Source organism: Bufo bufo, chromosome 2 (genome assembly GCF_905171765.1).
Source record: "Bufo bufo chromosome 2, aBufBuf1.1, whole genome shotgun sequence".
Classification (NCBI taxonomy): domain Eukaryota; kingdom Metazoa; phylum Chordata; class Amphibia; order Anura; family Bufonidae; genus Bufo; species Bufo bufo.
The window spans coordinates 598,584,470-598,610,354 of record NC_053390.1 but is presented as its reverse complement, the minus strand read 5'-3'; the positions used below and the strand labels follow the sequence as shown (position 1 = coordinate 598,610,354).

The 25,885-nt window shown below is 43.7% G+C and overlaps 1 protein-coding gene across 1 annotated transcript in view; it reads right to left on the bottom strand.

Moving 5' to 3' along the window:
* ZGRF1 (zinc finger GRF-type containing 1) overlaps window positions 1-25,885 on the bottom strand; it is a 97,368-nt gene that overhangs the window by 40,069 nt on the left and 31,414 nt on the right. The window contains exons 7-18 of the mRNA XM_040420493.1: window positions 25,712-25,790; window positions 23,631-23,731; window positions 23,050-23,176; window positions 19,443-19,790; window positions 19,327-19,367; window positions 17,134-17,272; window positions 15,619-15,800; window positions 13,061-13,257; window positions 7,195-7,334; window positions 4,411-4,557; window positions 2,208-2,322; window positions 1,236-1,480 (exon numbers count right to left, since the gene is read on the bottom strand). Of these exons, the coding sequence (XP_040276427.1) occupies window positions 1,236-1,480; window positions 2,208-2,322; window positions 4,411-4,557; window positions 7,195-7,334; window positions 13,061-13,257; window positions 15,619-15,800; window positions 17,134-17,272; window positions 19,327-19,367; window positions 19,443-19,790; window positions 23,050-23,176; window positions 23,631-23,731; window positions 25,712-25,790 (1,861 nt within the window). The remainder of the gene's footprint in view (window positions 1-1,235; window positions 1,481-2,207; window positions 2,323-4,410; window positions 4,558-7,194; window positions 7,335-13,060; window positions 13,258-15,618; window positions 15,801-17,133; window positions 17,273-19,326; window positions 19,368-19,442; window positions 19,791-23,049; window positions 23,177-23,630; window positions 23,732-25,711; window positions 25,791-25,885) is intronic.

The following is a 25,885-nucleotide window of genomic DNA, read 5'->3' as shown; positions in this document are numbered from 1 at the left end:
CAGCATGCTCGGACATCCTACAGTTATCAGCCTACATGGCATGGTGGGAGTTGTAGTTTTACAACAGCTGGAGAGCCGCAGGTTGAGCATCCCTGTCATACACCAATCAGCCATAACATTAAAGCCAGTAAGGTGAATAACACTGATTATCTCATTGTAATGGCATTAGTCATGCGGTGGGATATATTGGGTAGCAAGTGACCAGTTCTTGAATTTGATGTGTTGGATGCAGGTAAAATGGACAAGCATAAGGATCTGGCTTTGACAGGAGCCTAATTTTGATGGCTAGATGACTGGCTTAGAGTATCCCCAAAATGGCAGTTCTTGTGGGGCTCCTGGTATTCAGTGGTTAGCACCTGCCAAAAGTGGGCCAAGAAAGGACAACAGGTAAGCTGGCAATGCATGCAGACCCCACCTTGTGAATTACAGGAATTACAGGATCTGCTGATAACATTCATAGGTCTTGTACACGTGTCAGAGGTGTTTTGGCGAAACAAAGAGGCCTACACAATGATAATATTATGGCTGGTAGGTGTGACTATAGGTGCAATCTTTTGGCATACACATTAGATAAAAGTCAATCAGGCAGCTGACAAAAATCTTGACAGACTGTAAAATTACATTGTTTTTTGGACATGGACTATGGAGACCAACTCTGCCAATGCATTCCCGTTGCACGAATATCACCAGCTTAAAGAGGACCTTTCACTAGAATAAAAAATCTAAACTAACTATACAGACATGGAGAGCTGCGCCCAGGGATCTCCCCTGCACTTACTATTATCCCTGGGCGCCACTCCGTTCTCCCGTTATAGCCTCCGGTATCTTCATAGTTAGGCTCCACCCAGGGGAACCTCCAGGCATCTCATTCTCCCATGCTGTAGCGCTGGCCAATCGCAGCGCACAGCTCATAGCCTGAGAGGCTTTTTTTTCTCTCAGGCTATGAGCTGAGCGCTGCGATTGGCCAGCGCTACAGCATGGGAGAAGGAGACCGCGGCAGGTTCCACTGAGTGGAGCCTAACTATGAAGATACCGGAGGCTATAACGGGAGAACGGAGCGGCGCCCAGGTATAACAGTAAGTGCAGGGGGATCCCTGGGCGCCGCTCTACACGTCTGTATAGTTAGTTTAGATGTTTTATTCTAGCGAAAGGTCCTCTTTAAGGAAGGTTTGAGTATCTCTCATAAAGTAAAGAGTGACTAGCTTGAATAGTTTTAATGTTTTTTTGTATTTTACCATGAATGATTGTGATGGGGGCAGACTGACGACCCTGGAGAGCTTCCGAGCTAGACATCATATGTGCTATTTGCAGCAAAGCTGTGGCTTGGTCTTCATTCAAACAAAACTGCGAGATCATCTCCCTTGCTGAATTCAACACAAATGTATGATCTGCAATATTACATTTGCCGGAGGCTTTAGCAGTGATTGCAGGTGGTCTGAACCTCCCTCTAGGAATTTGTATTGGTTTCTCAAAGGTAGACCTGGAACCAGGGTAAGAGACAAAGAAACTAATAACTTGGTGGTTTCTTTTCACATATTCAATTTAAAATGAGATCTGGTAAATGCAGTTCTGCTCCAGACCAAGAAGTCTAGAAGTATACGGAATTACAGAAAGTGTACTACTTATATGTAGTAAAGTGAAAATTTCCCAACATGGACCAAGAAGACTAGAAGTATACAGAATTACAGAAAGTGTACTACTTATATGTAGTAAAGTGAACATTTCCCAACATGGACCAAGAAGTCCAGAAGTATACAGAATTACAGAAAATTTACTACTAAGGGTCCATTCACACGTCCATGAGTGTTTTGCGGATCCGCAAAACACGGACACCAGCAATGTGCATTCCTCAATTTGCGGACCGCACATCGCCAGCACTATAATAGAAAATGCCTAATCTTGTCCGCAATTGCGGACAAGAATAGGACATGTTCTATTTTTTTGCGGAAACTGAAGCACAGATGCGGAAGTGCGGATCCGCAAATGCGGATGCGGACAGCACATTCCGGCCCAATTGAAAATTAATGGGTTCGCACCCGTTCCGCAAAATTGCGGAACGGATGCGGACCCATTTTGTGGATGTGTGAATGGACCCTTATATGTAGTAAAGTGAAAATGTCCTAACATGGCTGTATCTTCTTACCAAGTGGACCTGCGGGCTAATAACTTGGGCAGCACTGTGTCCTCATTATAATAGGTTTACTTACATTGTGAGAAGGTGAGGCATTATAGGCAGAGAAATCGGGTTAAAGTGCTCCTGTATATTTCTCAAAGACGTCAGTTCTGTACTTGCGTTACAGACCAGTAATGCATGGACAATCACTGGAAAAGAAACAGTAGGTTACTCCATGTATGAAAGAAGACCTTTTAATGCTACTTTAATTCCTGCTTTTAAATGAAATATTTGGTCCATTATTCAGCTCTTATGTCAGAAAGGAGTACTTGAGAGGAGCATGCATATGGAAATGTGCACCAAAATAGCCTTAAAAGAGTTTTCTCACATTATTTCCCTAGCATGTGCCATCACTTTGTGATTTTGGGGGTCCTGATACTGAGACCCCCAGGATCCTTAGAATGAATGGGCTGCAGTGCCACTGAAGCACCATGGCTCCTTCATAATTTCTCCCTGCACAGGCATGCTCTTGGCCTGCGGGTGCGCAGGGAACTGTAAAACAGCCCCATCCACTTGAATGGAGCTGTGCTGCAATTCCAGGCACATGCATGGCTGGGAGCACCACTGTGCAGGAGAAAAGCCAAAGGGACCTCAGCGATTCCGTTTTCCAGAAGGGCATGAGTAACAGAGGTTGGACCGTCACTGACCAGAATGTCATTAAAGGGAGTCTGTCACCACATTTGAGCATATTAGTCTGATCAAATAGCGTTATATGTGCCACCCAGAACTTAAAAACGGTACCTTTGTTGTATCTAATGGAGTTTTCTTTCAGCCAAAAATGAACTTTTAAGATTCTGTAAATGCGCCCTCTCAAGTGCCCAGGGCGGCGTCTCAATCGTCCGAGCCCCAGGCAGCACCTCCTCAACGGCTCATAACCCCGCCCTCCGTGTGCCTCTGCCCGCCCGTTTACTCTCCTCCTCTCTCCTTTTCCACTGCGCTACGAATTTGACCGCGCAGCCGCAGTGGAAAAGGAGAGAGGAGGAGAGTAAACGGGCGGGCAGAGGCACACGGAGGGCGGGGTTATGAGCCGTTGAGGAGGTGCTGCCTGGGGCTCGGACGATTGAGACGCCGCCCTGGGCACTTGAGAGGGCGCATTTACAGAATCTTAAAAGTTCATTTTTGGCTGAAAGAAAACTCCATTAGATACAACAAAGGTACCGTTTTTAAGTTCTGGGTGGCACATATAACGCTATTTGATCAGTCTAATATGCTCAAATGTGGTGACAGACTCCCTTTAAGCATGTCGCTTATATTCTGCTGTGCTGTAATCGGACTGTCATCGCTCACATCGGTCCCTGTCTCCAATTACAGACCTGATCTAACTTTCCTATTTCAGACACACCCCTCGAATGTGGGAGAAACATGGGGCTACTTGGAGGAAACCCATGCAAATACGATGAGAATATAGAAACTCCATGCAGATGTTGTCTTTGGATTCGAATCAGAAAACTCTGGCACTTCAAGGCACCAGTACAGGGGCGTAGCTAAAGGCTCATGGGCCCTGGTACAAGAGTTAGGCTTGGGCCCCCCTTCCCTCAGTGCTTTGTGTGTCTTCTTATGCAGCACAAGGGTCTTTGGGCCCCCTCAGGCTCCTGGGCCCGGTAGCGACTGCTACCTCTGCACCCCCTATAGCTACACCCCAGCACCAGTAGTAACCAGTGAACTTCCATACTGCCCGTCTATGATGACAATAACCCTTTCAAGTGGAAGAAGAACCTCAAATACAACAGCAAATGCCCAAGGCAAACAACTTGTCATTGACATTTCTTGAACTTCCTTTAGGAAATAAAAAACGATATCTGATTGTCTGCTAAGGTCCGCACTATGTGCACTAGTATTGTCAATGGCATAGTCCTTGCCTATCTAGTCTGCAGCAGTACAACAGACATGGTCACTCACTAGGTCATGGGATGACCTCTCTGATAACATTCATGTTGTCATTTATCAATGGTGTAAAATAGAACTGGCTTAGATGCCCATAGCAACCAATCAGATTCCACTGTTCATTTTTGACAGCGCCTTTGGAAAATAAAAGGTGGAATCTGATTGGTTGCTATGAGCAACTAAGCCAGTTCTACTTTACACCATTTTGATAAATCTCCCCCTCCACAAGGATATGTGTAAAAAAAAACACAAAATGGTATAAAACTGTTAAAATAATGTGTGTGTGTATGTATATAGGAAAACTTATTTGAATGATTTCCATCTTTCTGTGTGCAGTTTTACCAGTCACGTACTATTTGATGGCCAGTTGGACGGACTGTATCCTTTCAAAGGTGAGATCTCTATATCATTGTTGGAAGAGGGCCCGTAGAAAACACTGCAAGCAATGAATGTATCCATCGGATCAAAGTTCAGGGTCTTTGAAACAACCCACAGATCATCTGAAAAAGTGATAAAGTAGGTGACTAGAAATAGTCCACTTATATATAACCGGTCAGGCTCCAGATGACAAGGATTTACACATAATTAATGGGCAGGCTGCTGGTTAGGGCAGATCCCTGAACTTTTAGGGTTACCGCCAAGGATGTGAGAACAGCCCTTCTCAAAGAGAACGTGTCATCAGAAAATTACCTATTGTTTAAATCACATTTTTATTTTTAGAATTTGTGGTGTATTTTTATTTTTTTATTTTTTTCTGTCGCTATATTAAAAAAAGGTATATAATCCTGCAATTTTCACACAGGACATTAGGTCTAATGATAGGTCATGATTTCCTATTCGGTAACTTTTCAGTAGCTATTATCACCACCACAGGCAGAATTGAAATGACAAGTAACACCTCTACATAGATAACACAGGATCCACCATTCATAATAGGTGATATCACAGCTTATCTACTCCCTCCTGACCTCTGCACAGGTCACAGAACTTGGCTTGTCTAGAAAATTCTTCCAAGAATTCAGGGAGTCCCCTCCTGTCCATTGTGTCTATGGACCATGTAGCAGCTCTCAAAGAACAGGAAGTCTTAAAGGGAACCTGTCACCTCCAAAAGTGATATAAAACTGCCAGCATTACCTTATAGCAGCCCTCAGTCTGTAACTGATCATGTGTGTGAGCCAGAAATTCGACAATCCATACTAGAGAAAAACACTTTTTTAATCTCCATGAGCGCTCTGTTTCCTGTGAGCTTGAAGTCAAGGGGCAGCGGCCTCCTTGCTTCAAATCAAGCAAAGCCCGCCTCTTACCCGTCCCCTCTTGACTGTGATTTACATATTTTCTATTCCTTGGGATCACACAAGTTTGGCGCCTGCGCGGTGCGCCCCTTGTGACTGCACGATCCCGACTCGGGCTCCCGCAGTCAGCCGGCCATAATTTTCTCACTGTGCATGCGCTGGCTAGATTCGGCGTGCGCACGCGTGCGTCAGCAATAATCAGCATGCGCGCTTGCGCCGGCGAGTTATATTCACAGCGCGAGTGTGATAACTGGCTGCAGGAGCAGAAGAACTCAAGCCAGTGGTCACACTTCGCCCCTGACCCCCATCAGAAACTCAGGTAGTAATTTATAAATGTTAGTCTGGGCCAGAAACGTTATATAAGCCTACACTATGGCCTATGGACTACACTAATCCCTAAAACGATTATACAATTAGAAATGCATAGGACACTTTTTTTTTTTCCACACAAGTAAGAAAAAAAACAAAAAAAACAAAACAACACACTGTGCCAGCCCTGACAACATCAATAAAGATCTACCTTCATAATCTTCCTAAGGGTACATGTACACGGCCGTTGTTCGTCCGTTCCATGCATTGGGAACCGCAATTTGTGGTCCCCAATGCACGGGCAACTTCCATGCAGCGGCCCGGACCCATTCAACTTGAATGGGTCCGTGGTCTGTCAGCACCGCAAAAAAGTAGTGCTTCTGGTGTTCTGTTCCGTGCCTCCGTTCCGCATCTCCGGAATTGCGGACTCATTAGGTCCCCATCCATGATGCGGAGTGCACACGGCCGTGTGCATATAGCCTTATAATGTATATAACAGGAGTTAGGCCTCATTCACACAACCGGGTATATTTCTCATCATCCTCACCATAATGTCTATGGAGTCACGCCATATACTCTCACCACAGTCAGTGTATTCCTTATCATCCCCACTATACTGTATATGGAGTGACGCCTTATACTCTCACCACACTGGGTGTATTCCTCATCATCCTCACTATACTGTATATGGAGTGACGCCATATACTCTCACCACAGTCGGTGTATTCCTTATCATCCCCACTATACTGTATATGGAGTGACGCCATATACTCTCACTACACTGGGTGTATTCCTCATCATCCTCACTATATGGCGTCTATGTATATGGCTGCCCCTTGACTTCAAGCTCACAGGAAACAGAGCGCTCATGGAGATTAAAAAAACATTTTTTTCAAGTATGGATTATCGAATTTATGGCTCACACACATGATCAATAACAGACTGGGGGCTGCTATAAGGTAATGCTGGCAGTTTTATATCACTTTTGGAGGTGACGGGTTCACTTTAAAGGGGTTGTCCAAGTTATATCTATATCTATCCCATTCATTTCAATTGGACGGCTTGGGTGTAATTACACCTCCTCACCACTGCAGATGCAACGGCGAGAAGGTAAACAGTGAAGAGGAGGCGGCGCTGGCACGGCGCGCGCCTTCTCTTAAAACAGCTGATCTGAGGGGGTGCCGGGTGTCGGACCTGAGGATAGGTCATCAATAAATATAACTTGGACAACCCCTTTAACATATTTTAGGCTTAGTGGCCAGTGTGAAAACTATGGGATTATATACATTATATAGATAGTTAACAAAAACTCACCAGAAACAAAAAATAAATAAATAATGTTTAACTTAAAATGCGATTTAAACAATAGGTAATTTTCTGATGTCACATTCCATTTAAAAGAACAACCACCATCTCCATCTACTCAGCTAAAGTCACATCATCTACAGTACTGAGGAAAGCTATGCTGCACATTACAATCAATTCTTAGATGAAATAATAGATGGAATAGTAATCATTCCAGTAGAGGGTAGTTACCTTTGTTGTAAGCAGAAGAACTATCCTTTCTACTTAACTTAAGATACAATTTTGTTTTTACTTCACCACCAAATTCTGAATCGCCACTGGCAAATTTTCTAAATTTGCCATATTCTCTTTTTGGGAAGGTTGACATTTTTCTGTAAAACATAATATGCAGAGAAGTATGAGATACCTATGACCAAATTAATTATTATTTTTTTTTAACTACAGTTTTTTTTCGCAATGTAAAAGACACACTCCCCCCCTATAAAGTGTGGGAAAATGTCAGTGCAGCTTATAGGGCGAATACTAATGAGCACTTCCGTTATGGAAGCGCTCATTAGTACACGAGTACTGGGTAGCGGTAAATGCAGCGCTCCCCAGGCTCTGTACTCACTGCTTCCTGTCTGTAGGCGTTCTCTGTGACCTCACGCTGTGCGATGTCAGGTCAGAGCGCAGCGTGGTAGGAAGACCAGTAACAGCGCTGGATCTCAGGAACGCCGGTGTCCAGAGCAGGAGAGGTAAGTTTTAGGCTCCATTCACACGTCCGCAAATGGGTCCGCACTCGTTCCGCAATTTTTCGGAACGGGTGCGGACCCATTCATTTTCTATGGGGACGGAATGGATGCGGACAGCACACAGTGTGCTGTCAGCACCCGCATTTGCGGAGCGCGGCCCCGATCTTCAGGTCCGCAAAAGATAGAACATGTCCTATTCTTGTCCGCAGCTTGCGGACAAAAATAGGCATTTCTATAGGGGTGCCGGGCGGGTGTGTTGCGGATCTGCAATTTGCAGGTCCGCAACACACCACGGACGTGTGAATGGAGCCTTACTGTGTCTTATTCACATTGGAGCATTGGGGGTCATTCACATTGGGGCTCTGATCTAAGGTTTGATTAGGGGTCATCCAGCTTGGGGTTCTGATCTGACGTCTTATTCGCATTGGGGCTCTGATCTGAGTTCTGATTGTGGTCATACACATTGGGGGTCTGATCTGAGGAATGAATGGGGGTCTTTTTCACCTTGGGGGTCTGAATGTCCCTTCTCAATATTAATAGTATATCGCTAGGGTATGCCATAAATGTCAGACAGGTGGTCTTACCTCTAGAACCAGCAACTATTTCTAGAATGAGGCCCCCAAAGTGAAGGATAGCACACTGCACTTGTCTGTCAATTTTGGCATATCCTAGTGATATGCCATAAATACTGAGATTGGACATACCCCTTATTACATAACCCTGTGTTATGTTTTTCTTGTATTTTACTCTTATTTTTGCTCCTGTTGTGAATATGATTGCTGCGGTTATGTCAAAATTTCCCCACTGAGGGACAATAAAGGGATATTCTTCTTCTGACAAATGTGTAGAAAATAAACTGATCATTGTAAGGCTACATGCACACAACCGTTGTGTGTTTTGCGGTCCGCAAATCGTGGATGCGTCCGTGTGCGTTCCGCAATTTGCGGAACAGCACGGACAGCCTTTAATATAACTACCTATTCTTGTGCGGACAAGAATAGGATAGGTTATATATTTTTTGCGCACCACGGAACGGAGCAACTGATGCGGTCCGCATCTTTTGCGGCCCCATTGAAGTGAATGGGTCCGCATCTGAGCCGCCAAAACTGCGGCTCTGATGCGGACTAAAACAACGACCGTGTGCATGAGGCCTAAGTCTTATAAAAGGTACAACTTAGGCCTGATGCACACGACCGTTCCGTTTTTTGCGGTCCACAAACCGCGGATCCGCAAAAAATGCCTATTCTTGTCCGCAAAACGGCCAAGAATAGGACATGCTATATTTTTTTTGCCCGGGCCACGGAACTGAGCGACGGATGCGGACAGCACAGGGAGTGCTGTCCACATCTTTTGCGGCCCCATTGAAGTAAATGGGTCCGCACCCGATGCGGATGCGGACCACAACAACGGTCGTGTGCATGAGGTCTGCTGTCACCACAGTGGACCCTTTTTTTTACTCTTTGCATAGATAGCTCTATGTTCTCTAACCCCCAAAACATGCTTTAATAGATATGCTAATTAGGTTGAAAATAGCCCAAGGGGTTGTACCTATCTGTTGTGGCGCCCAGTCTCGCCTATCAGCAGTGAGCCCCGCTCCTCTCCACTCTTCTTCTTTCCTCCTCCTAGCAGTGGCAACATCATCATGCTGCCGGAGAAAATCTTATGCAGGCTGCTGGCACATGTGCAGTTCAGCTTCCCTACAGACTGCATGGGCCAATACAGAAAGGTGAACCTGCACTGATTTTAGTCGGCAGCATGATGACGTCACCACCGCTAGGAGGAGGAAAGAGTAAGAGTAGGGAGGAGCGGGGCTCAATGCTGATGGGTGCGGCTGAGCTCCACAACGGATATGCACAGCCCCCCCCAACCTAATTAGTACATTGATTAAAATGTGTTTTGGGGGTTATAGAACATAGATTTGGATATAAAGGTATATTTACACATGCTTATGACAGAACTATAGGGTCATGCAAACAGTAAAAAAGGGTCTACGGTAGTGACAGGTTCCCTTTAATGGACAACAAGTCGATGCAGAGAAGGGGAAAGGAGGGTTGGCTTAGCTATTGAAATGAGCCATTCAGCCTTCACACACAGCACGGGTCATGTGCCAACACAGGAAAATATCTCCTATGACGAATACAAGCTGGAAGTGGAGCTGTTGGCTCCCGGATGAAAGCAAGAGACTAGGGCACAGGGCCGGATTAAGAGCATCATGGGCCTGGTGCTGAGGATTTTGCTGGGCCTTTTTATGGAACTGCACTCAGTGTCTTAATTACATATATATTTTATCGATACCATTAAAGTATTTTGTTCCTGCAACTACCCCTTCATTTGGCGTCTATCTTGGCAACATGGAGGGGGACCAGGGGAGGGGGACCCTGAGGGTGGGGGCACCCTCAGGGCACTATAGTGTCAGGAAAACCGCTTTGTTTTCCTGACACTATAGTGATCATTTAACATGACTATGAAGATTACTGTTTTCTAGCTGCTGTGGACTGTGGACAACAGCAGCTAGAAACAGTAATTTTCATAGAGCTGTGTTATGATTTATGGACACAGCACTCAGCATGCTTAGCCAGTCAGATAGAAGGCTGGCTAAGCATGCTGAGAGCTGTGTCTAAATAACATAACACATTAAAGGGATTCTGTCACCAGGTTTCACCCCTGTCAGCTAAAAATATGCTGATGTTCAGGGCGTCTTCACGATTCCTAATGTGAGCTTATAAATGTCATCTGTGGGCTTATTTAGCTAAAAAACAGCTTTTACTAACCTGTCAGTCAAACAAATAAGGTGCCCAAGGGGATGTTAATGGATGCAAGGTGTCGGCCGCACCCCCCGCCGTTCGTGCCCAGCGCCGCCTTTCCAGACTTCTGTGCCGCCTCCTAATCCTCTGTGGCCTCTCGCTCTCCCTCCCTCCCCCCTCCTCCTGCTGTAAGATCTCGCGCATACAGGGGTTGAGCGAAGTGCCGGCGCATGCGCACTTCGCTGTAAGAAGCCAAATGGAGAAGTCCGCACGGGCGCATCAGGCAGAGCCCTGTGCACAAGAGCGAGATGTTACAGCAGAAGGAGGGGGGAGGGAGGGAGAGCGAGAGGCGGCACAGAGGATTAGGAGGCGGTGCAGAAGTCCGGAAAGGCGGCGCTGGGCACGAACGGCGGCGGGTGCGGCCGGCACCTTGCATCCATTAACATCCCCTTGGGCACCTTATTTGTTTGACTGACAAGTTAGTAATAGCAGTTTTTTAGCTAAATAAGCCCACAGATGACATTTATAAGCCCACATTAGGAATCGTGAAGACGCCCTGAACATCAGCATATGTTTAGCTGACAGGGGTCAAACCTGGTGACAGAATCCCTTTAAAGAAATTACTGTTTCTAGCTGCTGTGGACTAGCAGCTAGAAACAGTAATTTCTTTAATGTGTTATGTTATTTAGACTGAGCTCTCAGCATGCTTAGCCAGTCAGTAATTTTCATAGTGCTGTTATGATTTATGGACACAGCTCTCAGCATGCTTAGCCAGCCTTCTATCTGACTGTGCTTCTTGAGTCACAGTCCACAGGCTCAGAAACAGCCTGTGGACTGTGACTCTCAAGATGCAAAGCCAGATAGAAGGCTGGCTAAGCATGCTGAGAGCTGTGTCCATAAATCATAACAGCACTACGATTGCCCTCCCTTCCAACTGGATGAGTTTATCTGATACCTGCTCCAGAAGCTCCTGCTGTCTCGCGGGCTGGTGTGGCTGAGCGCTGTGGGCCGTGTGCTGGTCGAAACTGCTGAGCAGGTTGTACACAGCGCAGCGTGCAGGAGAGATAACCGCGGGCGCACTGAGGTCATATCCGGCGGGCCGGCATTACAGGAACCGCACCAGCTGCTCTGACGTCCTGCCGCCGGATATCCTGTGACGTATATATGGGGGCAGGACGTCAGAGCAGCTGGTGCTGTTCCTGTAATGCCGCGGCCCGCCAGATATGACCTCAGTAGTGATGGGAAGCTCGGATCTTTCAGATGAATCGGTTCATGAATCGGATCTTCGGTTCACTTGCTGAGTCAATGACTGCTGAGCTGACTCGCAAGTGAACCGAAGACTCTAGGTGCCGGTACGCATGCGCAGATGCTATCCATTCGATTCACTTGCTGCTGCTGACTCAGTCGGCTCTTCAGCTCTCTAATGAGTGAGTCAGGATCAGGAAGAGTGATTGATTATAGTGATAGTGATGGGAAGCTGAGGCTGACGCTGGACAGGAGGACTGCATTGTTGTCTGTTGTGCATTGTTACCCACAGTGACAACAGTCTGACACTGACAGCAGTACAACGAACCAAGTGAAGTGAAATGTGAATGCACGCACAGGGAAAACTATGTGCTGAATTACAGTCACTGGCTGATAATAAAATAGTCCCCACAGTCCCCACTTAACGGAATCCATAAAGGAGATGTGAACCCACCCTTAGTTATAAGCTACTGAATGAGATGCCTTTAACATATATATCTCCTGAGAAGCCAATTTGATCCTAAAGGGTTAATTCAACCTGTAATCTAAACTCTGTGTCATCTGTCACTTCTCTTATCTCTCTGCTCCTGTCCCTTAATCTTATCACTGCATCAGCCTAGAGCCTCAGTGTAACCTGTTCTAGAGTCTGACTCACGGCTCTTTTAACTCAAAGAATCGAATGAGTCTCTAACTAATCGGATCTTTAGATTCTTTTAACCTGAGACTCATTCGATTCATTTCTATTCTTAGACTCCCTGCACTACTCAGACGACTCAGAGCTGCTAGTGCTTGCCTTGCCTCAGCTCTGATTGGTTGGTGGGCGGGGAGGGGAGGGGCTGGCAGAAGCAGCTTCCCCTCTAGGATCATATTGCGCTCCTCCCGAGTCCCTCCCTCAGGCTCCTGCTGCCAGCGTGAGGTGAGCGTCTCTGCATTGTCTGTGCTCTATGTGACAGCTGACAACAGAGGACTTTTAGCGCGGGCCGCTCCCGACGGCCTTTTGGCTGGCGGATGGGCCTATTTTATGGTAGGGGCCTGGAGCTGCAGCTCCATCAGCCCCTACGTTAATCCGGCCCTGCTAGGGCACCTTGGTTTACTCAAGCTTATTAGTTGTATATCTGTATCTTTTTGACATATAGATTTTTTTCAGCTGGGCAACCCTAAAGTACAGATTTCATAACCCATTTTCCAATGTGATTTTATTTATTTTTGTCCATGAAGTTAAAAGGGTTGTCCCATTACAAACACGTACCCTCTATACACAGGATAGGCAAAAAGTGTCTGATCAACGGGGGTCTGACCACTAGATGATTTAGATTAATATTCCAACACCTTTCAGAAAGCAATGCAGTAAAAATAGAAATAATCATTAGTACATACCTAATAATGAGCTGGCTCTCCTCATAGAGTTTTATATTCTGACATCTGACATAGCTGGACAGACTTTTGATATCTGCTATGACCACCTTGGATTCATGTTTGTCTCTCTGTGCATGCGTCCCCTTAACTTCATCTAGCCATTTAAAGAACTTACATTGACTGGCTTTGGGTGCATCACAAGCATAAAAGAAGCGGCCCTAATATAGACAGAAAAGTGCAAGTAGCTCAAACTTTATATATTTGGTTTTAAAGAGTCGCTGTACTTTCACACAATTTCATTTAATAAAAGGATGGTGTAATTAGCACATTTATAAATCACTTAATTTAAAAAATCTGCCTGCGTCCACCTGAAAAAAAGATGGGAAGTCATGGCCACTAGGGGTCTCACGTCCACCTAATTTGCAGTCCCCTGCCTGTTAGGTTAGATTCATTGCTAGTAACAGAGACGGTTCACAGGAAATGTCAGTGCTGGCTGAGCTCCTGAACCTGATAGATGCACTGACACAACATAGCTTTTGAAGAACAGAGAAGCTCCTGTGTGTCTGTAAGTCTAATCTCCTCCTCCTCCTTATCAGATTTCTGAACTTCCTAGAAGAAAACAAATATAGTGGGAAGTAGGGAATTGAGGTCACTGCAGTACAGTAACAGCAGATTCCAAAGACACCCACTGCTTATGAGAGAAATGTATCTAGCTTTGCAACAGGGAATAACATGGCTGAGGAAGACATTAGAAAAGCCCAAAAAGCCACTGGCACTCAGAACTAACCATGGGCCATGTCACATCTCCATTGCGAGCGGTGAGCTTCAGCAACAACATTGAGTGGCATCCTGCCAATGGGTAATCTGGCTACTGAACCCTGCCTGAGTATAATTTACATTTCACCTAAGCTACTTGACCCTACTCTTGTAACTGGTTCAAGCTCTTATCTTCCACCTTTGGATTTGTCATTTCAAGAAGTCTGGTTACTTTGACTTGTTTCTTTAAGTGATATACATGGGATAGGCCCACTAAAACTACGTCAGCCAGGACTATAAATAAAGTTCAAAAGAACAGTTTAAAAAAATATAAAATAATTTAAAGGGCCTCTGTCAGCAGATTTGTACCTATGAAACTGGCTGCCCTGTTACATATGCGCTTGGCAGCTGAAGGCATCTAACAAAAATGAAGTGAATATGCAAATGAGCCTCTAGGAGCAACAGGGCATTGCCATTACACCTAGAAGCTCAGCTCTCTCTGCAACTGCTGCCCCCTTTTCACTTTGATTGACAGAGCCAGGCAGTGATGAGGTTTTCCCTGCCTGGCCCTGTCAATCAAAGTTCAGAGGGCGCCACAGTTGCAGAGAGAACTGAGCCTTTAGGAGTAACAGCAACGCCCCCAATGCTCCTAGAGGCTTATTTGCATATATTAAAATATTTTTCTCAGCAATGCGGGCACATATGAACATGGTGCCAACACAGATGCGTTCAGCTGCCAAGTGCACATGGAACAGGTCAGATAGTTTCATAGGTACAAATCTACTAACAGATGCCCTTTAAAATTCAATTCACCCCTTTCCTTAATTCTACAAAACATGTATAAACATAATTGGTATTGCTGTATTCGAAAATGGCAAGATTATCAAAATATAAATATATATTTTTATTGTACAATGAATGGTATAACAGGAAAAAATCTAAATGGTTGAACTTTTTTGGTTGCTTCCCTTCCCCAAAAATTGAATAAAAAGTTATATATTCTAAATGGTATTAAAAACTATAGCTTGCCCCACAAAAATGAGCCCTTATCTGTAGACAAAAATATAAAAAATCTATGCGTTTCAGAATATGTTGATGCAAAGACAATGTTTTTTTTTTTCCAATTTTTTATTTTAAAGGGGTTGTTCACATTTGTGGACCTTTTCTACAGACCCCCATAGTGTGGCCAGACCTGCAGTGGTAATCACACTTACCTGATCCCTGCCGCCGAGTTCCGGATCCATTGCTGCTCCGCTGGCTCTTCAGGTCCCTTTCTATCAACATCAGTTTTGATGCTGCATCACCAATGACTGGCTGCAGCGGTCATGTGTCACCCATGCATGATGTCACTGGGTCACATAACGCATGGATGACTCACGACTGCTGCGGGCTGTAACTGGAAGTTGACATAGGGAGACCAGGGGACTACAGAGCCGGTGGGGCAGCGAATGAGCAGGAACCCAGAGGCAGGGATCAAGTAAGTATGATTACTACCACAGGTAGTAAAAACATTTTTTTTTCAAATCTTTAATTTTTTTTTTTAAACGCCCTGAAACATAACAAAACTATATACATTTATGATCCATGTGTCCTTTTTACCGTAAATAGAAAACCAGTATAACAATTGTGGAATTTTTTTTCCCTTAAATCTACCTATTATCTATTAATACTCTTTCCAGGAATACAAGCCCTTAAAAAGGCTATACGATCGGAAAAGCAAAAAGTTATGGCTCCCAAAAAATGAACACTGGCTGCCTCCTTAGAGCGTTACTGTAAATTCATACCTTAATCCAATCGGCATTACACGTACATGAACACCTTACCTTATTGGGGCCTTCCTTTCTGACCATTACCAGCTTAGCTTGCTGCTGGTGCTGACAAAAAGGAGCAGCATTAACTTTACTACGTGTCTCGTCTGCACTTGATGTGTAGAAGGACATGTCAACTTTAGAGAAAGCTTTGTGAAGTCTTTGTGACAGATCATGCATTAGGATATTTAAATGCTCTGCGCAGAAAAAAAAAAAGAAATGTAATAGAGTTCAACAGAGACTGCTAAAAATAAACTAGTTGCATATACATCCAATAAACATGAACTGATATATCTGTCAGAAAATATATGGAATATTACAAACAGAAGAACATTATATTTTTGTTTGTGGAACCATTTATGCTTATATTTGCAACACTCAAACGCTTTAAATGTAACAGTGGCACCTGCAGGTCATAGTAAGGTACTACACATGTTAATGTAGGGGAAAAAACTTATTGGGCAAGATTTATTAAAACTGGTGTAAAGGAAAACTGGCTTAGTTGACCATAGCAACCAATCATAATCCAGCTTTTAATTTTAAGGTGATTGGTTGCTATAAGCAACTAAGCCAGTTTTCCTTTAGACCAGTTTTGATAAATCTACCCCAATATGTTGCATTTAAACAACAGACCAGCAGCAGTCCCCTTGCCTGAAAACAGTGAGCACCAGGGCCATCTCATTCTTTAAATGGATGAGGGTCACACCGAACAGACCTCAGAAATCTCAGTTCATGCCATTTCTAACTGGCATAAAAGTTAAAGGGTTTTATGTTGAGACCTATCCTCAGGATGGTCATCAATATCAGATCAATGGCGCTCAGACTCCTGGCACCCCCGCTGATCAGTTGTCTAAAGAGGAGGTAGAGCTCCTTTGAGCACGGCTTCCTCTTTGAGATTGCAGTGTAATAACAAGTGCTCGTCCTCTTCAAACAGCTGATTGCAGGGGTGCAGGGGGTCCGACCCCCTCCGGTCTGATATTGATGACCTATCCTGGAGGATAGGTCTCAATATAAACCTACTACACAACCCTTTAATCCATATGTTGGCTTACTTATGATACTCACTGCCGTTCTAGTCCTAGTTCAATGATACAGATGGACAGCCATGTGGAGCTGACAGGACATAAAATGTATTTCATGTATGAATTGCTCAAAGTTTTCACAACTTTTGTTTGTTTTAATCCATTCAATGGTTTGTGTCCAGTGGATGAAAATCTGTCCCGAACATGTGACGCTTACACAGATGCACAACTCTGACTATAACAGGAGCGCCTATGTGATCACCACATGACCAGGACAGAGTCTTATTCCCTGGGCGGAGAGGTGTTGAAAAATGGTAGAAATTGATATAGAAAATCAAAAAAATGTATAACTTTTTCCTATTACCATGAATAAGCTTTATGTGCTGTAACCAAAATACGGTTTTTAACATACAACTAAATGAATATATATGTACAATTTCTAAATTAGGTTTGACAGGCTAATATATATATATATATATATATATATATACACAAAATCTTCTCCCACCTGAAAGACATGCACTGAAGACTTGTTTATAATGTACTGGGGACATGAAGAAAGGTGGAATATTCACTTTTCTTTTAGGAACTGATGAAGATAAAACCGTCTGTCTACATGGAAATCCAAGTTCACAGGACAGCAAAGCCTAGGGTAATAATATGAGATATATATTTAGGATAAAAATAACATTAAATAGAATATGAAAAAAGATAAAAATCCCCTTCTTAAAATGATTGTTATGTGTTAGAAGCGGCTATTAGGGTGTTCACATCAGGTTCAGGTTCTGTCACATTTGCAGGAAAAACTAGAGCAGCATGCAACACTACTTTCGATATTTTTATTCAGTCAAAAATGCCAGAGACCTCAGCGGAACCTGAGAGAACCCATTTACATCAGCGGGGTTTATTGCATGTCGTCGGTGTCGTGACGGATCCAGCAAACTGATGTGAACCAAGCTTTCAGGACCAATGTCTTCTGATGCCTGAATCTCCACAGCAAAATTTCACATTTTGGAATGAGACATATTAAAGGGGATTCTTTTTTTTTTCCTTCATAATTTAGCTATTTTTCCTTTTTTTGCATTACAGGGGGAGATTAAACATGGTACCAAGGAAAAAAAAAATTTTTTTAATGTTAGATATGGGAAAATGCACAGGTCACAGAGCATGCCTATTAAACTCTCCCAGCTCCTGCACATCGGGCCAGATTTATAACCAGTAGTGATGCCGGATGCTGCATACGCCAGTCAGTGCCCTTATACTGATATCTACACCAGCCCCTGGCTGACAAATATTTCAGTGCGCTTTAATGCCAGAAAAATGTTGCAAAAGATGATAAATGTAGCAGGGCCGCTCTCCCTATGCCCCCTTTTTGGAAAGTGTTGAAGGCGGCGAAGAAACACCACTTGCGCTAAAAATATTGCGCATGTGGTCTTGAAAAAGTTGCAAACACGCAGTTTGCAACTTTTCCACACCAGAAAACTGAAATATACTGTATTTTTCGTCCTATAAGATGCACCTGCCCATAAGACGCACCTAGGTTTTTGAGAAGGAAAATAAGAAAATAAATATTTTGAACCAAAAGGTGTGCTTTTGGTGGGTTTTGAACTAATGATGGTCTGTGGATGACACTCTTATGGGGGATCTGTGGATGGCACTGTTATGGGGGAACTGTGGATGGCACTGTTATGGGGGATCTGTGGATGGCACTGTTATGGGGGATCTGTGGATGGCACTGTTATGGGGGATCTGTGGATGGCACTGTTATGGGGGATCTGTGGATGGCACTGTTATGGGGGATCTGTGGATGGCACTGTTATGGGGAATCTGTGGATGGCACTGTTATGGGGAATCTGTGGATGGCGCTGTTATGGGGGATCTGTGGATGGCACTGTTATGGGGGATCTGTGAATGGCACTGTTATGGGGGATCTGTGGATGGCACTGTTATGGGGAATCTGTGGATGGCACTGTTATGGGGAATCTGTGGATGGCATTATGGGGAATCTGTGGATGGCACTGTTATGGGGGATCTGTGGATGGCACTGTTATGGTGGATCTGTGGATGGCACTGTTATGGGGGATCTGTGGATGGCACTGTTAGGGGGGATCTGTGGATGGCACTGTTATGTGGGATATGTGGATGGCACTGTTATGGGGGATCTGTGGATGGCACTGTTATGGGGAATCTGTGGATGGCACTGTTATGGGGAATCTGTGGATGGCACTGTTATGGGGAATCTGTGGATGGCACTGTTATGGATTGAGGTACCGCAGAGGATTGCTATACTTTACATGTGGATTGCCTACACTTTACATATGAATACTGCTGTGTGCGGGGCCCGGTATAATAGAGTACAGTGACTGCAACGGGCCCCGCCGCGATTCCAACAGCAGTTGCCGGCCTCAAGCCCCTCCTCCCTCCCCGCTGATACATCGCAGGCCCGCGATGTATCAGTTTTAGCAGAGTAAAAATGGCAGCATTCGCCCCATAAGACGCACTGCCATTTTGCCCCCACTTTTGGTCTATGGCGCATATGGCTGCTGTCAAAGAACGTGACATATTTTAGGCCTAGTGGCCAGTGTGAAATCTACGGATCTCAATAGCGGAAAGGGAAAGCGCAGATGTGAAAGTAGCCTTACATGTATATACCGTAGGTCACATGTCACTGTTCCTCTGCTGCTATTTTAGGCATACCTACCTGCTCATCTCCGGTGTCTCGTGAATGCAGACCCTTTTTCCCTACAAGAGGCAGAAAACGATCAGATAGAGTATTAGTTTTAGTAAGGATCTGACTCCTGGATCCATTACTGTTACCATTATGGTAGCCAAAAATGTCCTTCAAAGAGTCAAGGTGAGATAAAGCAGTTGGTTCTGTATCATTATTCAGTATTTTATCTGCTCCGTTCCAACTTCTAAATACACTTTCTGGACAAAACTCACTGTCCTCTTTGTTAACATTTTGTGAACTTTCAGTAGAAATGCTCTGATACGCTGTCCATTTGCTTGACTGCATTTCTGGAGATGCAACACTTCGGCCAGGCTTCACAGATTGAGGGATGTTGCTCGCAGCACCATCCAACTCATAGCTAGGTACTGGTACTGCTGTCAGCTTCTTTATAAGCCTGGTCTGTACTTTGGATATTTTAGATGAGTTAAAAAAACCTAAAGAAATAAAAATCCATTATGAATTATGTGTTTCAGGAATTGAAATTTCAATAGCAATTTATATATATATATATATATATATATATATATATATAGTCATAGGAAAAACAGAGTAGGCCCTCTTTGAATTCTTTCGTTTTACACATCAGGTTATAATGGGGAAAAAAAAGAACATCTGGTCTTTATAATTAGGTAAATACAACCTCAGATGAGCGATGACGCACAACAGATTCCACCGTGTCATTAATTAACAAAAACTAGGCCAAAATGCAGAAGCTGTGTGTGAAAAATTAAGTATTACCTTACTGCTTCCATAGGGATGAAGAGGTTAAGTTGCAGCCAAGTGCTGTTAATCACATCCTTACAGGGGTCTTCCGAGTGTTTTATGCTGATGACCGATCCTCAGGATAGGTCATCAGTATCTATTTGGTAGGGGTCTCACACCTGGGACCCCCTTAGATCAGATGTTTGAGGAGTCAGCTGCGCTCACAGCTTACCATGCATGGTGCCATCCATTGCCTCGCAGCTGTGGTTTGTATCGCAGCTCCGTCCTGTTCATGTGAATGGGACTGAGTTGCTCCTAGGCCACGTGACTGATGAACGTGATACTGAGGGGCTAGGGTAAGCCTCTTCAAGCAGATGATCAGCCAAGGTGCCGGAAGTCCTGAGGATAGGTCATCAGTATAAAATACCTAAAAAAAAACTATAATTAAAGAGGACCTTTCATGGTTTTGTATTAATTAAGATAAATACCTTTACTTGCGGGGTACTTGCTGATGCTGCCACCCTGCCTGATTTTTTTAAATATCGCTCCAGCGCCCCGCTGTGCCGCCCCGCAGTTTTCCCGCCTGGTATGGGAATACTGAGCATCGGTACAGGGAGGAGGAGACGCCAGGGTTTCTCATTGGGCGTCTCCTTGGCTGCAAGGAAAGGTATTTATCTCAATTAATACAAAACCATGAAAGGTCCTCTTTAATCAATCATTAGCAAGTGGGATCACCTCTATAAAAGCAGAAGTGTTGGCAGTTTGCTGGTCTGGAGCATTCAGGTGTGTGCTAACACAATGACAAGGAGGAAAGACATCAGCAATGATCTTAGAGTCCATCATGCTACAGTGAGAAGGACGGTTGACAATATTACCAGGAGTGCTCGTAGAAATAAAAATAAAAGCAGGAGCTACATCTATGACAGTAAATGTTCAAGCTCATGACAGTAAAATTAGAAAAAGACTGAACAAGTATTGCTTGGTTGGAAGGGTTTTCAAGATACAGCGTCTAATTTCTAGAAAGAAGAAGGCAGCATGGCTTGAGTTTGCAAATTAGCATTTTAACAACACACAAGACTTCTGGAACTATGTTCTCTTGACAGATGAGACCAAAGTGGAGATGTTTGGCTATAATGCACAGCACCATGCTTGTTGACAGCCAAACACAGCACAAACTCTTAATACGAACTGTCAAGCGCGGGGGTGGAGGGGTAATGATTTTGGCTTGCAGTCATTGAGATGACATTGAATTCCTCTGTATACCAACGTATACCAAATATCGGACACTTCTATACTAGAAGGGTCTGCGGGACAAACTATTAAAAGCTGTGACCCCTCCTGCCATACAGGTGAACGGGTATATTGGAGGACTTTACCCCACATATAAAGACTGTTGATATCATTGGGACGGCACGGGCCAGGGGTCCTAAAATATATATACTGTTATATGTCCCAGGATAGGGGACCATCTACTCAATAGGATGATACTATATAATGCCACCAGCATAGATTGTGATATAACACCACCTATAGATAGTATTATACAGATATCACTACTACAGGGGGTATATTGATTAAGATCGTGCTTATATTGTTTTTATATATATCTTATAGGGTTATATTTTTTTTATCCATGATTTTATTGCACTTGGTTTGTGTTTTTATGATGTGAAACTATAAAATAAATGGTATTTAGATTACTGCGTTAGTCCATATATTGGCAGTTATAGAGTGCCCCCCGTCTTTACATTTTTTTTTATCTTTACTGCGGTATTTGGGATACCTAGGGGTGTGCACCTGTCCGATTTTGGTATCTTGGTCGAGCCGCTATAACACTATCCACTAATTTACTAACATCATCTCCTAGCAAACAATGCGTGAAAATCGCATCGCAAGCAAGTGCGGATGCTATGTGATTTTCACGCAGCCCCATTCATTTCTATGGGGCCTGCGTTGCGTGAATAACGCAGAATATAGAACATGCTGCGATTTTCAAGCAATGCACAAGTGATGCGTGAAAATCACCACTCATCTGCACAGCCCCATTGAAGTGAATGGGTCCGGATTCAGTGCGGGTGAAATGCGTACGCCTCATGCATTGCACCAGCGCAGAATTCTCGCCCGTGTGAAAGGGGCCTAAAAGTTTTATATTTCAAACGTTCTTTTTGGCAGTGATAGGATATTAGCGGTGAACGTAAACCCCCATATTGTATTTTACAGTGAAATGAAATCATACTACCTTTCACCTGTCCCCACTTCTTACTAATGTACATTCGATAGGTTAACAAGAAGTAGGGAACAGATGGGATGTGATGAGACAGCATAATCAGACTACACAAGGTTAGTTGCAGTCTGTTACCATGGAAACATATATGGCTTTACAGAGGCTGTAGACACAAACCAATAGTTTTTTTATTAAGACTATCTGTAAAATTGCTTCAATATTCATTTCAGGATACATTCACACTAGCGTTAGAAGAATCCGGCAGGCAGCTCCGTTGCCGAAACTGCCTGCCGGATCCAGAAATTCGTATGCAAACAGATATCATATTTTTCCGGACCTGGATGCGGATCTGTATGACAAATGCATCAGTTTTTCCGTAACACTTGGTACCGGATTCGGCATTAATACATTTCAATGGAAATTAATGCCGGATCCGGCAAGTGTTCCGGAATATTGGCCGGAGAAAATAACGCAGCAGGCTGCAGTATTTTCTCTGGCCAAATACCGTAAAAGGGACTGAACTGAAGACATCTTGATGCATACTGAACGGATTGCTTTCCGTTCAGAATGCTTTGGGACAAAACTGAAGCGTTTTTTTCCGGTATTGACGGACGGACGAACTCAATACCGGAAAACTTTAACGCTAGTGTGAAAGTAGTCTAAGATGCTTTGGAACAATACAAACTCATTGGAAACAAAGGTGGAATTTCCCTTTAAAAACTAAAAGTTAAATTGTACTGCTGAAAGGAATTTCATCAAGTTCTTACGGTTTTGTTCAAGCGAAGCTGTAGAGTCGTGTAACTGTACTGCAGAGTTCACATCGACATTGTCTTGTCTTGGTCTGAGAAAAAAAGGACGGATTTTTTCAGATGGACTCTGCGTCGGTGTCTTCACCTAAATAGTCACCAGAACAGAAAAGCAAATGTAAAGCAGTCATCTGGAACTTTTCTACCATCACTAATAAGATATTTCTCAGATTTTGTTGAAAAACAAATAAAAAATCCCAAACTTAGATGCTGTCATTATGTATTTTTGGTATATTACACCACATAGAGGATGCTCCAATTGTTAGTGTTAATAGTATTAGTTTTACACTTTTCCAGGAGCAACAAAGAATAGGAAATAACCCAAAATGCTAAAACATGTGAATACGGGCAACGGCTACAAGGCTTGTGCGGTTTGTCCAAATGCAAATTATTATATTAATTACATAAATGTAATGGAAAATTAGGACAATTTAACAAAATCAGAAGCCAAGATAGTATAATAAAGTATAGTATAATAAAAATACTAAAAATAAATAGTATTTTTAAAAATTTCAGGAAGTAATTGCGCAAAGCAGACTGACCTCATCAGATTTGTGTGGTGTCCATTGAGAAATCTCCCAATCACAGTCTGAACCTGAAGTTCCCACAGTCCATTTGGGTGGGCAGTTCTGCATGGCTGTAACTGTGAATAAGACAAATAACTAGAAAAAATGTTCGGCTAAAACTATGCCTTTAAAGGGCTTCTGTCACTCCACTAAACTCATTATTATTTTTTTTGTCTCCTTAAAATCCTTATGCTGCGATTTCTCAATATATAGGGCTATTACTCAGTTTGGTTCAGTAGTTATATAAAAAAACTGACTTTTATAATATGCAAATTACCTCTCTAGCAGCAGGTAGGGCGGCTACCTGCTGCTAGCAGCCGCATCCTCCATTCATAATGACGCCCCCTCCTCATGTTGATTGACAGGGCCAGCGGACGCGCTCGTTCGCTGCTGGCCCTGTCTGCGTTTTAAATCTCGCGCCGGTCTTCAGTTGGCGCAGGCGCACTGAGTGGAGGACGCTCGCTCGGCGCTCCATCCTCAGTGCGCCTGCGCCGGGTGTACATGTGACGTCATCGGCGCAGGCGCACTGAGGATGGAGCGGCCGAGCGAGCGTCCTCCCCTCAGTGCGCCTGCACCGACTCAAGACAGGTACGGCGCCGGATTTTGAATGCAGACAGGGCCAGCAGAGAACGAGCGCGTCCGCTGGCCCTGTCAATCAACATGAGGAGGGGGCGTCATTATGAATGGAGGATGCGGCTGCTACCAGCAAGTAGCCGCTCTACCTGCTGCTAGAGAGGTAATTTGAATATTATAAAAGTCAGTTTTTTTTATATAACTACTGAACCAAACTGAGTAATAGCCCTATATATTGAGAAATCGCAGCATAAGGATTTTAAGGAGACAAAAAAATTTATATTAGTTTAGTGGAGTGACAGAAGCCCTTTAAGGGGTTTGTCCAGTGAGCTATACTCTATTCTTCAGTTTTTGCCCTCGCTCTCCCTTCTGTCCGACATTATAAATATGTTTAAATATTAACAGAAAAAAACAAGTGCAAGAGAATAATTCCACAACACCAACGTCCTATGTGCTCCTACTGAACCGATAAATGCTAGATCAGGGGGCGTGTGACCACTGAACAAGGGACCCTGGTCCCACGTTCCAACTAGCTGCAAGACCGCATCATCGACAGCTTGGTCATCTTCATCCTTGCCCTAGGCTTTGACTAAAGCAGCAGAGGACATGATCAACCACTACTCCATTTAAATGCCCCGTCTTGGCAATCGGTGAGGGTCCCAGGAGGCCTCAACCGATCTAGCATTCACCACTTATCCAATGGATAGATGTATAAATGCTACAGGCTGGAATATCCCTTCAAAGGGGCTATCCTGGAAAAGATAATGATGACTTATTCTCAGGATCAGTTGTTTCAGAGAGCCATTGTGCCCACTGAAGCTCTGGTGAGTGATGCAGGCTCCTGGCAGTTCTCCAAAAACAGCGCTGTACATCATATAGTGGCAGTGCTTAGTATTGCAGTCCCATTGACTTGAATAGGGCTGAGATGCAACTAGGCCATGTGATCGATGTACAGTGATGTCACTGGCCTAGAAAGAGGCTGTGCTGCTCAAGGCCTTTTTTAACATCTGATCAGTGGGGGTCCCAGGTGTCGCACCCCCACAGATCTGATACTGATGACCTATCCTGAGGATAAGTCATAAATATCTTTTCCTGGATAACCCATTTAAATCCCCACACAACCATATGTCTGCCAGATCTGAGTTTTTATCAGATTCTTGTTTGTTCTGTAGTTTAAGCCTTATTATATAAGTGGATGAGGACTACAACTCGGAGCGGGCCATGATGAACAGTTATCGAAACAAAGTCCTGTATCTCAACATTTGCCTTCTGGAATATGGGCTAGTATTTAGTCGCCATCTTAAATGGTAATAGTACTAAAAAATATCTATTTCTATATTTGAGTGTGGTAAGTCACCTAACTGTACTTTAGAATTAAAATACTACGGGAAAACAATTATAGGGAAGATATTTATAACATCACTTTAGCAAAAACATGGTCACAACATGTGTTTGGTGGTTCTAAATATTATTCTGTAAATTACCGTAACTGTGCTCAGATCCAGACTCGGAAAAATTATTTTCCTCAAAGAATGCCTCCTTCCAGGTAGAGTTGTGGGAATCCTATGAAAATAGTTTTTTTATTTTTTATTATTAGCAATAATATTTTACATAAATAAATATATATATTAAATATACATAAATATTATACCTATGAA